General features: G+C 41.6%; 1 protein-coding gene across 8 annotated transcripts in view; it reads right to left on the reverse strand.

The window, feature by feature from the left end:
- utrn (utrophin) overlaps positions 1-16,875 on the reverse strand; it is a 193,823-nt gene that overhangs the window by 54,579 nt on the left and 122,369 nt on the right. For all 8 annotated transcript variants that reach the window (XM_084377235.1, XM_084377236.1, XM_084377238.1 and 5 more), the window contains 5 exons: positions 11,088-11,217; positions 8,245-8,513; positions 7,090-7,236; positions 2,990-3,068; positions 1,464-1,524 (listed from right to left, as the gene is read on the reverse strand). In XM_084377235.1, the coding sequence (XP_084233361.1) occupies positions 1,464-1,524; positions 2,990-3,068; positions 7,090-7,236; positions 8,245-8,513; positions 11,088-11,217 (686 nt within the window). The remainder of the gene's footprint in view (positions 1-1,463; positions 1,525-2,989; positions 3,069-7,089; positions 7,237-8,244; positions 8,514-11,087; positions 11,218-16,875) is intronic.

The raw sequence follows: 16,875 nt of genomic DNA on the forward strand, positions 1-16,875 counted from the left end.
CTCAGTATTAACTACTCTATCTCTAACTCTATCTAAGCTGCTGGGATAACTCCTGTTCTGCCGTTGGCCTCTTAACTTTTAAACCGGATAATCAAACCTTTGGATAAACACCCCACTTTTTTTGACCAAACAATTTATTGAATTATTATTTTAGTTTTCCCTTTTTCTCTTCCTGTAATCAACGTGATTCCTCCTTCTTTTTGTTTTTATTGTTATCAACTTTTATTACCAGCTGCGACAGTATCGGCTTGCAAGATACAGTCATGAAACTTTAAAGGTGAGCCGTTGACCTCAAAATGAAGGTAAAGTTCAATACTGGGCGCCTTTCGAGTGAAGAAAGTAGTGGGTTAGAATGTAGAGAGACTACTTTACACCTTTTGCACGGATTTGTTTTTGGCGTTTTTGGCCTTTTTCGTGGATTTATTAGACAGAACAGTAAAGAGTGACAGGACATGGGGTGAGAGAGAGGGAAGGTTGACTTGCAGCAAAGGGCCACAGGTCGGATTCGAACCACATATTTGTTTTAAGTTTCAGATCAATGTAACCCAGTTCCAATCATTTTTGTCCACTCTAGTGTAGCTGGTAATGTGTTCACCTTGTCTGTCGGTCTCTCTGTCTGTCTTTCTGTCTCTGTGTCTGTCCCTCTGACTGTGTCTGTGAACATATTTCACTGGGACTGCGTGACAACCGTGCAGGATACAGTCACGAAACTTGTGTGTTGTTGATATAAAAAATAAAAGCAAAGATTGAAGATGTGTGTGGTCCTATCTATGAGTACTGAGCACTTATTTTCATAATGTATTAATGACTACTGAGCACTCGTGGGTCTGAAGGTGATCATGTTGATGGACGTTGCAGCTGGTGTGATCCCATTGCAATATCATCTCTCGTTATTATCATTGCCATCATTAATCATCCCTGCATCATTATCTTCCTTTCATTATTGTCATGATTACTTACTCCACCTAAGAACTATTACAACTGCGAGTGATGTTACTGTTGCTTGGTTGTGATAGCTTTGTGTGTCATATGTGTGATTGTCATGTCATGTCCATGTTGTTAAATAAAATTGTTTTTCCAACTTTTCTCTAACATTTCCTTTTTAAAAAAAATACTGTGTAGTTTGACCGCTTCAGGCCTCTTAAAATTAGTCAAATAAAACAGACAGAGAGGGGATAATAACTCTTCATTTCAAGTGCTCTCATACACAACTCAAATACTCGTACTGCGGCTCTGTTTGAATGAGTCACAAATCACTAATAACGGAGATGGAGGACACGCACCGAAAGAAAAAAAAAGTGTTTTTTTTTATGCAACACCATTTTTACACACAATTTTCCTCACTACTCTGCCATGAATGCCTACCAGTGTACTATAATCAGTGACACACACAAACGCACACAAATGCACACAAATTTATACAGACACAAAGATGTTTATCGAAGCAATTTCTCGCCACTTACTTGATGTAATATGGAACCTTATTCTGAGAAACCGCACGTTGCCAGGGGAGCTGTACAGAAGCTGCACCAAGAGAGAGAGAGAGGGAGAGAGAGAGGGAGAGAGAGAGAGAGAGAGAGGGAGAGGGAGAGGGAGAGGGAGAGGGAGAGGGGGAGAGAGAGAGAGGCAATGATAAAGAAAAATGAGAGCAGTCAAAATCGAAACACAATCTTAATCAACATTGTGCAATTTTATCAGTGAGTACAGTAATCCATTTAGAGTTTGGGGCTTGACTTGAAATAATTCTCGCATCCAACACTTCCATAATAACACAGTCTGGCCATGTACGGAAGACTCTCACTGTGCATGAAATTGAGAGGGAAAAAAGCAATTGGGTATTGTTTTCTCAGCAGATAGACGTAGGAGGGAGATAATAGGGCATGAAAACAAAAAAAAATTAGAAAACAGAGAGAAAAAACTGTTGAGAGAAGGTGCGACGTGTTCCCCGGATCATGGTAATCTCTGTGGATTACGAAGGAGGACAAAAAATCCAGACGGAGTGAAAATGACAAGCTGATACAACGTTAAAACCAGCCAAATGTAAGACTTGAGGAGCTCTCAAGAGCAATCCGGAGCAGAAATGTTGCTTGATTTATTGCCCGCCCACATTCCCTCCTCCTTGACACAGCCCTACGCTCAGAAAGAGAGATGAAAAGACAGTAAGAGAAAGAGATTAAGCGAGATTGGGAGATATATGAGATGGATAGGGCGAGATAAGGACGCGTGACTTTATTGATCCCTGAGGGAATATTAAGCTACTAGTGTAATGAGAGCGAACGTGTGATGGAGTAGATAGTGTCATAGTGGCGGGGAGATGAAAGAGGAGACAGAGTGGTGTTTAGTCTGGTGCAATTGCAGAGCTCTCAGCAAGGCTTACTTGGTAAATTCATGTCTATTGGTGACACGGCCGAGCTTACCACCTGCTCTGAATCATGCGCCGTCCATTTTGGCTGTGTGTGACGGCCAGCAAAGCAAACCAGGTGAAGCAGAAAGAACACTAATGGCTGTATGATTATAGAAAATGAGGATAGAGAGAGAGAGAGAGACGAGGAGTGAGAGACCGGCTGCTTTGTTTAATGTTCACACTCATGCATTTGTCTTTTCCCTCTAGCTTTGTGTTTAGCTCTCTCTGTTCCTCTCTCTCTGCTAATGACCACTCCAAAGAGGTTGCAAGAGGATGGAGTCGGTGGAGAGCTGTAATTAAGCCTTGCATTATTCAAGAGTAAAGTGCCTCGTCTGCAAACTGAGTGTGTGTGTGTGTGTGTGTGTGTGTGTGTGTGTGTGTGTGTGTGTGTGCGTGCGTGTCTGTGTGTGTGTGAGAGAGAGACGTGCACCCACACATCGGCCAAGCATTCGTGACTTGTGAAGGCTGAAGATTAGAAGATTGCACATGAAAAAATTTGGGAATATAAAACACTGTAGTGTGAGTGGAAACAAGTCCCCTCAACATCTTCTAATTCCTACAAGAGGTAATTGGCTCTGTACTCACTGGAGAGGAAGTGTTGGGAGGAGGGGCCGAAGTCTCGATGGGCTTCCTGGAGCAGCTTCAGTCTGTCTTCCACCGCCACCTGCACGATGATGACACACAGACGAGGGAGAGGAGACAGTCAGCTGTGGGCCTGAACTCGGCACCGAGCGAAACACAACTTTACAGTGGCTGGAGGTGGCGTCATGGTTGGAATGAGTTCAATTTGAGGGCAATTATCTTGGAAGTGGATTTGCTGTACAACTTTAGGTCTAAATATACACTGTATCATATCTATATATATGTATGTATGTATGTATGTATGTATATATATATATATATGACCACACTGTATAGCAGTTCACCAATATAAAAAGCATTGTTTAGACATTATATAGCCCAAAGCTTAATTTGAGAAATCCAAATTTGCGAGTTTGAGTACTCTCACAGACACAGTGATACTGTGGCGTGGAAACACCTCAACCTTATTGCTGTCTGCCATGTGTAAGACTGAGGAGTGATATGAACAAACAATCAGAATTATTTAGCACTGTAAGCCCCAACCCCAAAGTTTCTGTGCTTTTGGAAAGTACTACCATCCTACCAGGGACTTTTTGGTGGGTAAAACAGTTCTAACAGAGTTTTTCCAAAGGTTCCTGAGGTAGAAACATGGCTTTTGACCACGCTGACCGAAAAAATATAGCTACGTGGTACAAATGGAATGGCAGAACCTGACTGTAGACAAAATGTCGCGAGGTATCGTTCACCTACGTCAGGGGCAGGAGGGTGAGGTCAACTCAAGTTAAGTAGTGGTCAGTCATAAAGACAAAAAGATATGATGATCCAATATACATTATTATGGCACTGAAATGAAAGTGAAAAGTCTGATCAATTGTATGGGCTATTTGTCTTCCGAATCCAACACAGTGGAAAATACTGCAGCAAGAAACCAAACGTGTTCATCCCTCTACTGCTGAGACGACTCGAGCTGCGCCAAAACCACAGAGTGAGATACGCAGGAGTCAAAAACATGTTTGTATGACAGATCAGACGCCTGAATAATATCAGAAACGTTTGGCGTCTCACGCTGCATGTAAACATCCTTTATTGAATATGATCACAACCAGGACAAGATTCAGAACCACCATGAAACTGCATTTCAAAAGCCTTCGGATAGCTCACTTATAAATAATGCCAGATCAACTGTTAAACTTTGTACACTTTGAGTTATCAATCACACACACATTCACTCCTCCACCCCTCGGAAATCTGTGTATTGACCTCTCAGGCAGTGCACCTGTGCCTGACGTGACTGTGTGGTTACTCTGCTCCATCAGGCTTACTAGCAGGATGATATTGGCACCCTGTAAAACTGAGAGACAGACACACACACTCCTCAGTCGTTATGGCAGCCAGATAACAGCTGTCCACACAGGGATCCTGGAAATGGGCACAGAAAAGGGCAATAGCTCAGTTTCTCTCTGGCCATTAATGGCTATCATGGCCTCTGTCCCACAGAGAAGAAGATGGGAGCTGTCTGCATATGAAAACCAAATCATCAAACTACACAGTCAGACCTGGCTTATTAGTGAAGCTGTCGCCTTCCTGCAGGCTGAAAGACAAAAAAGAGCAGACAGCAGAGAGACGAAGTGAGCAGTCCATGAAACTCTGCCCTGCTCTGATTCAGTGTGTGAGTTATGGTCATTCTCCAGGCAGGAAGACTATTAGTGGGTATCTGTACAGTACATGGGAAATATCACAGGGCTACAAATTAGCCCAGCTACCCAGTCTCTCTCTGCGGCGGTGTCACACTTAAAAAAAAGGGATGACTTTAGGTCACAAGATTTCTCTTTTCCCTCAACACATAACACCCTTTGCTGCTTTCTTCTGCCCACACTCTCGACTCATTTATCTACGCCGACGATGCCGCGTGGCTGTATACAAGAAAAACTTCAAATGAAGTCTGCAAAAACACAAGTTTCCATGACAGAGTCTTTGATGCCATCACAGCTGGGCGGTCTGACCTGTATTCAGTCCTCCTACCACTGGGAACTGGAGACATAATCAGCCAGCTACGTCAAGGATCTCAAAACCTCAAAGAAGTCAGTCATTAAGGAGCAAATCACTTTGATTTCACATTTTTCACCACCTATCTCTGGCATGATCAAAACATGTAGATATATAGGAGATGTAGAAAAGATGGGAGAAACTGTGAATCAGTGAAAGTACAACAGAGCTAATGTTAACTGTATAAAGATCTGATGAAAACACAGTGTAAAAGAACAACGAAATAGGACATTTGAGCTGGCTTCATAAGGAGAATGTTTTCTCTGATGTGCGCCTGACGCGCATTCTCTTCTGCTCACATTCGTCTCGTCACTAGTTGGATGAGACAGAACAACCATAAATTCTATTGAAATCAATGTAGCATCTTGCATCAATAGATGCTCAACCCAAATGGGCTTAGAAGGCAGACCATCATTTTCCATGGAAATAGGTGTCAGATTCATACACAGTAGAGTATTCTCTATGACTTCAGGCTTGACATAAATCAAATAAACTGATCTGATAATTGCAGGTTGTATCTCTTTGTTCTCCTGCTCCCTCTAAACTCCGTAATCCCTCTTGACCTCCTTGCTGCCACTTGCTTGCCTTGTAAAATTAGCTGCAGCTGACTGAAAACATTTGAGTATTACTTGCTTGTCCTTGATCCTCCACCTGAGGCTGCATGATATTGCAAAAAAACTGACAATGCAATATGCTGGTTGTCTATCATATGGAAATTAAAATAAATGTATGGAATTTTCACCAGATAACTCTAAAAGCTCAATAGAGGCTACTGTATGGACGTGATGCCACAGTGCTGTAGCAGTTAGTCACAACCAAGTGGCAAATTTCTTAGTATTCATTAAGTGCTGCAAACTTGCTTGGATGCCTTGAAAACACAAACAACACATCTAAAGTGCTAAAAAGCTGAGTTAATTTGCCTAAATTAACATTGTGCCTACTGTGCATGGTCCCATTGCAATGCTGAAATGTTATGGCAGCCCTAACCACATTACGTCTTTCAAAGAAACTTTGGACACTAAGCTGCAGTGACATTCTGCAATAGCTAGGCTATGCAGCGATACAGCCTACTGACACGGTGGCTAAAGCCAGCTAGACAATGAGGTCAGGCATGTGAGATCAGAAAGCGGATGAATGTGCACACTTGTCACCAACTGGACTGAGGGGGACTGAGGTCCACTATAGGTGCTGATTGACAGTGTTGCATGCGAATTACATAACGGTACAGTAGATTGTCCTCAATGTTCTAGTCTGGCAAAAGACGGAGGCCTTCGGATTTTCCGTCATTGTTAAAGACAATTCAGTCATGACGGAAAATATGCTCATATATCATGTATTATTCAGTCTTGTTTGTCTTATTTTCCAAGCTTTTGAAATAAAGCTAGCCCACACTTTGACAACTTCTGATTTTGGTAATGCGCACTCAAAGCACAGGCTGAGAAAACCGCAGAGCTCGCCGAAGTGTGCACCGCTATTTCCTGTAAACCCACGCCTGTCCAGCTGACTTCTCCACGACTTTCCCTCCACGGCTGAGACACACTCTGCTCTGAGAAACACTCAGCGAGTCCCTCCGGTAGATCAGACCGAGACATTCAAGCGCATGGAGAGAGAGCCAAGAATGTGACTGCTGTTCTGTGAAAACAGTGTCCATTGATGTTTAGTGACAAAGCGTTGCAGTGAGAACGCAGCTGTGCTCAAATCAAACTGGTACACAGGTAGAGGGACAATTCTCAGTCCCCTGTGTGTTTAGCTGACACAAAATGAAATCAACATGTACACGGTGAGAGGAGACACCGAGGGAGACAGAAGAGATGAAAACACATAGGCAGGCAGGAGAATGAGGGAAGAGGAAGACTGAGGATCAAGATATAGCAAAAACAAGATTTGTTGAAGCGAGTGTGGACAAAACGCTGTGGGGAGAAAAGTGGCAGAGAGCCCTGAAGAAAGTAAGAGCGAGTGTGTGTGTGTGTGTGTGTGTGTGTGTGTGTGTGTGAGTGTGTGTGTGCGTGCATGTCTGCTCTAACATCTGCAGATGATTCAGTGAGGATTCAAAGTACCTGGAGTAGTTTCCACCTCATGTTGAGCTGGTCCAGTTGTCTTGAGGCGGTGGAGGACAGCTGGATGTCCAACGGTGTCAGCTCTGCAGAAAGCTCGTTGACGTTTCTTACATCCTGACGTAACGGGGCGATCTCTTCTCTGAAGGTCTGAACAGAAAGTTTGATATTGTTGCAGGATGATGTTATAGTTATAAACTCAGGCTTACTAATTACTTAACCGTGTTCCAGTTGCAGAGACTGTCAGTTATCTTAGCTGCTGTTTATTTCTTTTGTTTTGACCTCATAATCTCTAAGTGGAGATAAATTAAGTTAAAATTGAGTTTTCTTTTGCTGTAATTTCAATTTAAAGTCGCTACTGTGGCTTTCAATAAAAACATAATGCCTGCTTTCTTTGTGTGTGTCACGTACTGGAGAGGAGTGTTTCCAGTGTTGTAGCAAAATCTATTAATAGAAAGTTTTATTCAAAGTGGATGCCTACAAGACGTGGATATTAAGAGCCATAATTGGCCAGACTGTTCATACCACAGGGAGGCAATCATTGAGATGTGAGCTGGTGTAACAGACAGCCAAATGAATGCAACAGTGAAGGAGCTGCTGTTTCTCTTCTCTCCGTCCTCTATTTCTCCTTTGTCACTTTTTCATTGATTGTTTACTGTTTATTAGGAAGTGCTGTCATTTTTCTGCTCGCGTACTAAATGTGTTGCTTGTTTCTTGGCCGGGAACAAAAAGGCATCCTCAAATTTTGATGAGTAGCATTTGCAAACAGACCAGACAGAATCATTAAAGCCAGTGCATGATCAAATCAAGTTGTATTTTGTTTTTCCGAAAAGAGGAGAATGTGGAGAGTGTGTGAGAATTCGCAGCCAAGTCTCAGTCACAACACTGCGTGCACTTATTTCGTGGATGTGTTTTGGCTGCTTTTACTATATCAAATCACAAAAAGCAGCGCCAACTTTACTGCTCAATGATGATTTGCAAAGTAGAGAGACCAATTCACAGTTAAAGTTTCAAGATCCTGCGAGTTAAAGAAAAGATGAGATCTGTTCAAGCTAACTCAGGTCTGCATGTTTAACTGATGTACACACAGGTGGGGTGCCTCGCTCCTTGGCCTGAAGTCTTAATGATTAATGTGCGTGTGCTGTCTCTGTGACTCACCATGGTCTTGTCGATGTGGTCCTGCAGAGAGTCGATCAGCAGATCTCCCACAGGCTGCCAGGTGGCTTTGGCCTCCTCCGCCCGAGTCAGCCGCAGGTCGAGCTGGTCCATGGAGCTCTGCAGCTCCTGGAGGCGCTCCAATGCTCGTTCCACCTGACTCTGCCAGCCGCCCATGTGACCTTTCAGACGCTCCCACCGCTCCCTCACCTCGCCTGTCTGCTTGCGGATGGCCCGGGCCAAACTTCGGGCCTTCTCCTCTGGGGTGAGATCTGGGAGATGTGAAGTGAAAAGTCAGGTGGGTACAGAAGTTCTTTTGCTGACAAAGACACTTTTCATGAGCTTTAATATTCTGTAGTTTCTAGTTTCTATACACCTACGTGGTATTAGCAGTGATATTTTTCACCAATTTGTATATCTTCGAAATGAAAAACCATTAAAATCTTTGCACCCGACGGGCTCGTTTCATTTCAGAAAGCACAACTTCTTCAACAGTAATCACAGTTATGTTTTTAAATAATGGACTTTTATACACAACTTAGAATTCAAAGAAGAGAGAGAGAAATGTCTTTAACTTTTTCATGATATGGGAGTCCTAATTAATGGAACGCTGTCATTTTAATTCAATTCCATTACAATTTATTACATCTCCCTTAAAATAACACAGACCAAAGGCTTAAACATAAAAGACACATTCATAAAAAGGTTATTCTGACTTAATCTGCAAATATTTATCACTCTAAATGTTTTGTATCATTAATGTTAAGGTCCTGAATAAGTTTCTTGGCTTAGCATTTTCTCTCTTCCTGCACTTTCCATTATATGTGTGTCCTTTGGCAAATGAGTTAAACTCAAGATGAGGGGAGAGAAGAGACGAGCAGAAGGTAATAAAACAGGAAAAGGGGATCTCAATTAGGGGAGGGTGGAAGGAAATGCAGTTAATGTGTGGAAAAAAAGGGTGAGACAGACAGAGGATCCAGAGAATGAGGGAGGGCAGGAGAGGCAAGAGGAGAGGATGAGATGTGACATATCAGAGGATATAAAGAAGAAATGGTCAGAGGAGGTAACTGCTCCCAAAATGCTCATTTTAACTATAAAGAAAGATGAGCAGCTTTTATGAGTCCTAAGGTCTCATCTCTTGGGTAGTGACTGAATTACCATCTTCACCTGTTGGGGCTCTGCAATCTCTTTTTCCCCTCCTTCACATGCACACACACAAGTCGCACATCTTTGAGATGTACTTTACGGCAGCTAGCGTCTCATGCAGACACACACAATGTGACAGTGTCTGTCTTTTGCAATGAAGAATGTAGAGTACGGACAAATCAATAAAAGTCAATTAAATGGTGAAGACAAAACTAAACTAGTAAGAGAGAGAATGTCAGACAATTGAAGTTGTTAAGACTTTACTTCAGTGTCACATTGAGAAATCCCATCTCCTCTGATTAAACAACAAGCTCAGCCTCTGATCTTAAATCAGCTTTTTATCTATTTATACAATGAGGCGACGCTTTGATATCCGTATCAAAGATCACAGACAACAAGCCTATCGGAATGCGCTCTGAAGTCCTGCCACACCCCTAACACAGCCCCTTGGGTTGGTTTAATTATTTACACAGTAGGGTTTTTGGTTTGAAGAGAAATGTGCTGACTTAACCAAGACTTCCCTGCCGCATCCAACGGAGACTGAGAGGGAATGCTGAATGAGTCGGTGCATATTTAACTCTTGGGCACTCTGTTAGATATCGCCATTATCATTGGCTCAGATTTTAGTGAATTATGTTTCTAGGGTGCTTAGCCTCAAAACCGGGCTAAATAAGTCTTTATGTTTGGTTTAAAGAGAACCAGACAGGCTTGCTGTGAATGTCTGAGTGCTTTTTGGTGCACAATGAACTGAGTGAGACACCTTGCTGATTTGGTACCCCAAGCTGGTTAAAAAGGAGTCTACGCAGGCATTCTGGTGACCGAGGGGTGAGAGACACTTAACATGTAATCCGAACACCTCCTCAGGCCACGTCATCGCCCCACTTTCTCTCCATTCATTTCCTGTAAGCTCACTACTGTATCTTATCCAATAAAGGAGAAAAATACCCCAAACAAACAAGGAGTCTATTTTTATTATTATAACTATTGAGTCATGCTGCGTTTTCTTGAGGTCCAGTTGCTTCTGGATTAATACTAAAAGACTTACTGTACTATTGAAAGAGGACACCTTAGACTAACTTAGAAATGGCTGTATTACAAAGAAGAAACAACATAAAAATGGTTAAGATGGACTATAGTGGTTCTACAATGACAGTTGTAGTAACATTATATATTTCAAAATAAGGACTTTTCACATTACGTTAGAGCCATATAATAATGGCGTGATCAAACTGGGCAGGTCCGACCAGATATCGCTGATGAGACTATAACTGCACTGCTAACAGGAGACTTTCCCAAATGAAATCAAGGGACGAAGAATGTGCTGATAAAAAACTCACTTCATTTTCTGGATGAATTTCTTCATCAAAAGTCATACGACGTAGATACGTTGGTTTTTAGTGTGTTTCTCTGGCACCAAAGGAAGATTCAGTAACGTAATGACAGTTCCTTCTTTTTTAGGTTCCTTGAAGGAATCCATGAATGAAACCTGGCAGGTGAAACTCTTTCTGCCCTATGTGCCAGGAAGCAGTTCTCAATGGACTGAACAGTCCCCATCTTTGGCTGCGTTATCTAGTTCTACTCTAAATCTATGGTCAACGTACAGTGTGATGACAGCCGAGCTGCTCTCCAATGCCAAATGATCTTCTTTTTCCTTCATTAACATTAACATAAATATATTTACAGTTTGAGTGTAAACGTACCAGTCTTTGGCTGCAGGTTCTTGCGTGGCTCCCCGGGACCCTCGATGGGCTGGTCAGCGAGAAACATGCGGGCTTGATCCAAAGTGGTGACCACCAAGTGCTCACGTTCCTTCAGTTCTGACCGGAGCATCTGCAGAAGATACGCAAAACAAACAGTGTTAAAGGGCCATCAGTCTTGAATAGATGACAGCATAAATTGCTGGTTAGAAACCAGTTGAACTCTGTGATGATCCTAATAGATGTATGTGAGAAGAGATACAAATTTTTAAGCAGAGCTTCATTTTAACAGAAAATTTGAGGAAAGGGGTAATTAATGCATTTCCTCTGCAGGTATATGCATGGTTCCAACTTTCCTGATCTAGCCTGCACCAATGAACTCCAAATGAACCTGCTGTACTGTACAGAAAACGAGGTGATGTATCCAGATTGCTGCTCCCCCCACAGAGATATCTACTAATCAACCAGTTCTGCTTAAATCAGCTCTGACTTTCATCAACTTACAAAAGAGGCGCTTATGATTAACTCACACACACACATATACAACTAAAGAACAAGAGCAGATGTTCAAGTTCAGCTTATGGACGAGATAAACAACATTCTCAATGGCTAATTAGGTTTGCACTGCATCACAAACGCTTCCCCTGCCCACTCCTACCTTATTATAAGGGCAAAGCAAGCAAGAGGTCGGGGAGAGAGAGGGGTTATGTTTGGAGCATCAGCAGGAGGGAGAGCTCTGAGAGCAGAGCAGCGATTGAAGGCGAGAGCACACGGGTCAAACTGGGCATTTCCTTCGGGTCGCTGTGAAATTAGCTGAGTGATCCGCCGAATAAAGTGAGTGTCTGGGTGCTGTAACCCTGCAGGAATTATCATTACAGAGCCGGAATGCAATATCACATATCCTGCCCATCTTCTTTCCAAACATGCACAAGTTCGTAGGCATCCACACGCACACTGAAGAGCTGAAGACCAGATGGTAAAAGTTCACGAGCCGATTTGATGGACACTTTTCTTAACCTCACGCCACAGCTAAGAGCGGGCGATAAAAAGTGGGAAGAGGGAGTGAGCATGGCATGTAACGGTATAATTATACTTGTTTTAATGTAAGTGTGACCCCAGGGGACTCCGTTGCCTATCGGAGTGTGTGATTGCTTTGTGAGGAGGCGATGTAGTTTAAGATGCTGTGAGGCACGTTGATTAGACGGGATGACTTGCTTTGATAAAGTCTCACTCTCATCAGACTTATCAAACAGATGAGCGCAGCGAAAATAAGTTGCCAAAAATTCTGTTTTTCCTCCGTGCCAACAACGCCGGCTGAGTGGCAGATGACAACATGCTGGGTTCAGGGGGAGCGTATACGCAGCACCATCTGAAGAGATAAGAAGAGAGTGGGAAAGAGAGGCAGGGTGGGAGGATGGGAAGCCTCGAGATGTGCACACTCTTTTTCTTGTTCTAGTTCAAAAAAAAAAAAAAGCTCATTTCAGGAAGCAAGTTTCAGTAAAAGTTTAGTTCAGCCCGCTGCAATGACAATTTCACACAGCCTCCTGTGGACAAACGCACCCTCACGCTGAAATGGAGCATCCTGCTGAACACAAATTAAATCACCACTGCTAATAAATGGTTTGCTCCGTTCCAATGATTTCCTCCCAGCACACATGGAGGAAACATAATAGGCAGGTAGCACAGAGAGGGGACCTTGAGAGATAGAAACTAAATGAGGGGTGATTGAGGAAGAGGTGTGTATGGGGAGCAAAGATAGGAAAAGGAGGGTGGGGAGTTTTGAGGACAACTAGCAGTAGAAACCAACTTCTTGCTTTTTCATCGTTTTTTTTTGTTTTTTTGTTTTGCACTCACAGATTTGGTGGCGGCTTAAATGAGGCTTTAGAAGGGATTGAACTGAGTGTGAAGAGGTCGTTTATTCGCAGATATTCTTCGCGTGTGGCTTAGAGTTTAGAAAGTGAAATATCCTGATATAAGTTTTATATATCACTTGCCTGCAAATCACAGATAGCAGCTCAGTGTGAGGACAAATAACATGCTGATGCGAAAATCCCTGGTTGGATAAATCAGGGATGCCTGATAACAACCAGGTGTAACAGAAACTAATATTTACAACATCAAACCAGCCTGCATGCTTCAGTAAGCTATTCCTGTAGTAACAGATCAATGTTTTAGATATATGAAAATATGCTAACGTCCCTTAAAAAGTGAGAAAATGTTATCTTACGATGACGTTGAGGTTATGTTTGAACCTCCACATTAAGTATGTGGAGCTTGAGTTAAGACTACTTTGTTAAAGTTCTACACACATTACAGTCACAGCAGCTGCTAGCTGCTGATTCCTGATCTGTGACAGCAGAGGTGTGATGAGGTCGATCCAACTTCACAAAGTGAAGCAATGTTGTTCCTTGACCAAAAAACACCCCAAACAAAATTTCAGTGCTTTTTCTCTGAAATTTGTGACTTTAGAATCTCAAAGAATACTTTTTTTCTCGAGCTCTGTGGGGTTTTTCTCATAAATGTGCCATATTGTTCTCTGAGAATATCCAATTCTTTTTCTTTTTAGTTTTATCTTGCAAATTGTATGACTTCATAGTCTCAGTGCATATTCAAGTTTTTTTCTTAATATATCAAGCTATTCTCAGAGAATATTGGGATACTGGCCCCTGGCTCCCTTATTCATTTTCTAACTTACAATGGATCATACCGAACACAATTGAGCAGACTGGTATCACGACCAATTTCAGCTGACCTGCATTATGATTGATACTCAAACTGATACATCTGCATCTACTTTGGCCCTGTTTTGTATTTTTATTACTGGTGATTTATAGATTATATACAGTAGAAAACATATTTTCTGAATGCTGCTTCTGCCTGGTTGATAATTCTGCATCATCCTAAGTTTCATCCAACTATTAGTTTCCTAGCAACTACATTTATTTATTATTTATCAATAAATTATTTGGCCAGAAAATTAACCCACCAGCTAAACCACTAAAATGGTAATTTAACAGCTTTCAACGTTTGATATGATCTTATCATGACATTATTTTACGAATTTGTTTCGTTCAAATGAATGATTCCATACAAGCTGTAATCAAAGACCGAACAGAACTGTTAATTGAAGCTTTTTGTTTTACACATGAAGAGTTTGGTTTTATGTAATGCTTAAAAGTAGGACACAGTTCACTGCTTTAGTTTGATTATTCTGTGGGTGTTTTGTATATATTTGCATATTGGGACCTACTGGTGTGTTGATTCTAGAAAATATCTTTATTAATTGTTTCGGAGAACAACTTTTAGGCATGTTAAATCCTTAAAGTGCTCAGACAAATGGAAATGTAAACACTGACTGTGCAAATGCATGACAACAGGGCAATCTGCTGATGAAGAGCATGCAAAGCTCAGGAAGAGCTACTAAATGGACTTTGTAATTATTTTGTCAAGTGATTTCAAGGTCAAGCATGAACACTGAATCTCAATATTAATATAAAGCATCTTGCTTAATGTAGCTGTATTACTTGTTTATGACAATAAATCTTGAAACGTATGACAGCAGTGTTCCCCCAAACACCGTCCTTCATTGTTAACTGGCTCCAAAGACACACAAGGTTGTAACAATGGCATCACAAGCAGTGCCAAGTAATTCCCTCAGTGAGAAACAACCTCTCTGTCTGTCATCCAGCCACTGGGCATCCTTGCAGTTCAGACAGAAGACACACCAAAGACCTTTCCCCAACACTCACACTTTTTTTCGTAACAACTTCTATGCGCTCACATTATCAGAGTGTCACACAGGGACACACTTCGAGAGAGAGCATGAGAGGTAAATATCAAACACATGTACAGCTTTCAGGTTGAGAAAAAAGCTTTTCTTTTTTTCTCTCACAAATCCCAGCTGGCCTATGAGTGATAAGACATGGCTGTCTATGTCAGAGATAAAAGTGGCAGGTCTTCACTTTGCTCTTCTTTTTAATATTTTTTAGCACTTGCACATTAGAATACAGTCTGGACTCCTGCGATTCGTGAAGCCCGGAGGAAGAAAGGACGGCCGCCTGTCAGTCCTACAATACTTCGGACATCTATCTTGTAGGTATGCATGACCTTGGTTGTGTCGGCGTCTGGATGTTTGTGTCCAGGTCTGTGTGTGTGTGTATGTATGTGTGTTTGGCCGCAGCAGCACTCTTATCACCGTTTGCCCAGTGCTGTGGTGGTGATAAGATAGCATCACAACACAGCTACTTTCGGAGCTCTGCCAAACATCCCTCTTCCCGCTCTCAAAACCCTGCTATCTCAGCCTCTCCACAATATTACCGAGCCCCCTCATCTTCTTCCCGGAAAAAAAATAACCCTCCTGAAAAAGACCACTACAATAAAGCAGCTCTCAACGTCAGAAAAGCACCTGACCGGGACACAAGGAGCCTTCACAATAGGGGCTCACTCACATGCACAAGAAATTGTTGATTGTCAAGAAACTGTTGACTTTTCCCTCCAGCGAATAAAAATAAAAAATAGAAGTATTTTTAGGTGTTTGTGGTGACGACAAATCTTTGAACTTCTCTTGTCTGAGTCAAATTATATTTTGCAACTGCCTGTTCCACAGCTCAGAGTGACTGTGCCTGAAAATTTAATTATTCCCTGGCCCTTAACATCCACTGCTTTCTTGAAATAGCTAAAAGCTTCTGATAAGTGCTTGTTTTTTGAAATCATACTCTCTGATATGCTTTCCTAATCTGCTCCTTCCAGGCTTGGCCATTTTTAAATAAGTAAAATATCCATTGCCCACATGTGTCATTAATCACGCTATGAATGCTTCTCAGCTACTAAAACAGCAAAGTGCAGTTAAATAATAATGCATGCATACATTTCTTCTGTGACAGTTACTGACACAGCATAGTTATTTTATTATTTTCTTTAAATATGTATAAATATAAAAAATACTTTACAATGCTGTGTTACTGCTACAGCAATGGATTACATGGATTTTACATCACTGAAGAGACATTTTCTGATGCTCTTTGCAAAAATATAATATTTTCTGAGTCTTTCAATCTCAGTGCAAATTTTCAACATTAAATCATAGTATTTTTTCCCATTTGATTATCACTGATCACTACTACTACAGACACGATTATTCATTCATGTCATTGTTGGTGTCAATGTTGTTCTTACACCTGCATTTAGTGATGTCACTGAAGTGGAAACAAGCTGCAGACACAACACTATAGACTCTCTTTTTTTTTTTTGGCCTACACAAATACCTGAGGGACATATCAGCTCTGTAGCGGCTAATTGCTCCACTATGTGTCTATCTGCTCTTGGGTGCTGGCCTGTAATGTGCAGTCGGTTTTGACAGCTGGAAATGATGAAAGCGAACAAATCTCAAAAGAAACTGAAACAAGTCCAGTTGCCTACACTGCCTACAGTTGATACAGGACTTAGTGTAATGGATAATAGAGCTGTAATAGGCATGCACATGACTCAACTAAAACAGAACTGTATCAAGTCAGTAGGGGCACTAGGGTGGCAACTAACAATCATTTATTTTCAGCATCAGTTAATCCGCAGATTTAATCAATTAATTGTTTATAGTCTATAGTCTATGAAATGTCAAGAAATTAAGTGAAACAACAATCTCAAGAAGCCCAAAGGGACCAATTACAACTGCTCCTTTTGCCCAACAAACAGTCTAATACACAATGACTCTTCCTTAACGATCATGCATCAAACTGAGCAAGCAAAGTTTGACATTTCGCTTGAAAAATGACTGAAATGAATAATCAATTAA

The sequence above is a fragment of the Pagrus pagrus genome (genome assembly GCF_965226575.1).
Source record: "Pagrus pagrus genome assembly, chromosome: 16".
Classification (NCBI taxonomy): domain Eukaryota; kingdom Metazoa; phylum Chordata; class Actinopteri; order Spariformes; family Sparidae; genus Pagrus; species Pagrus pagrus.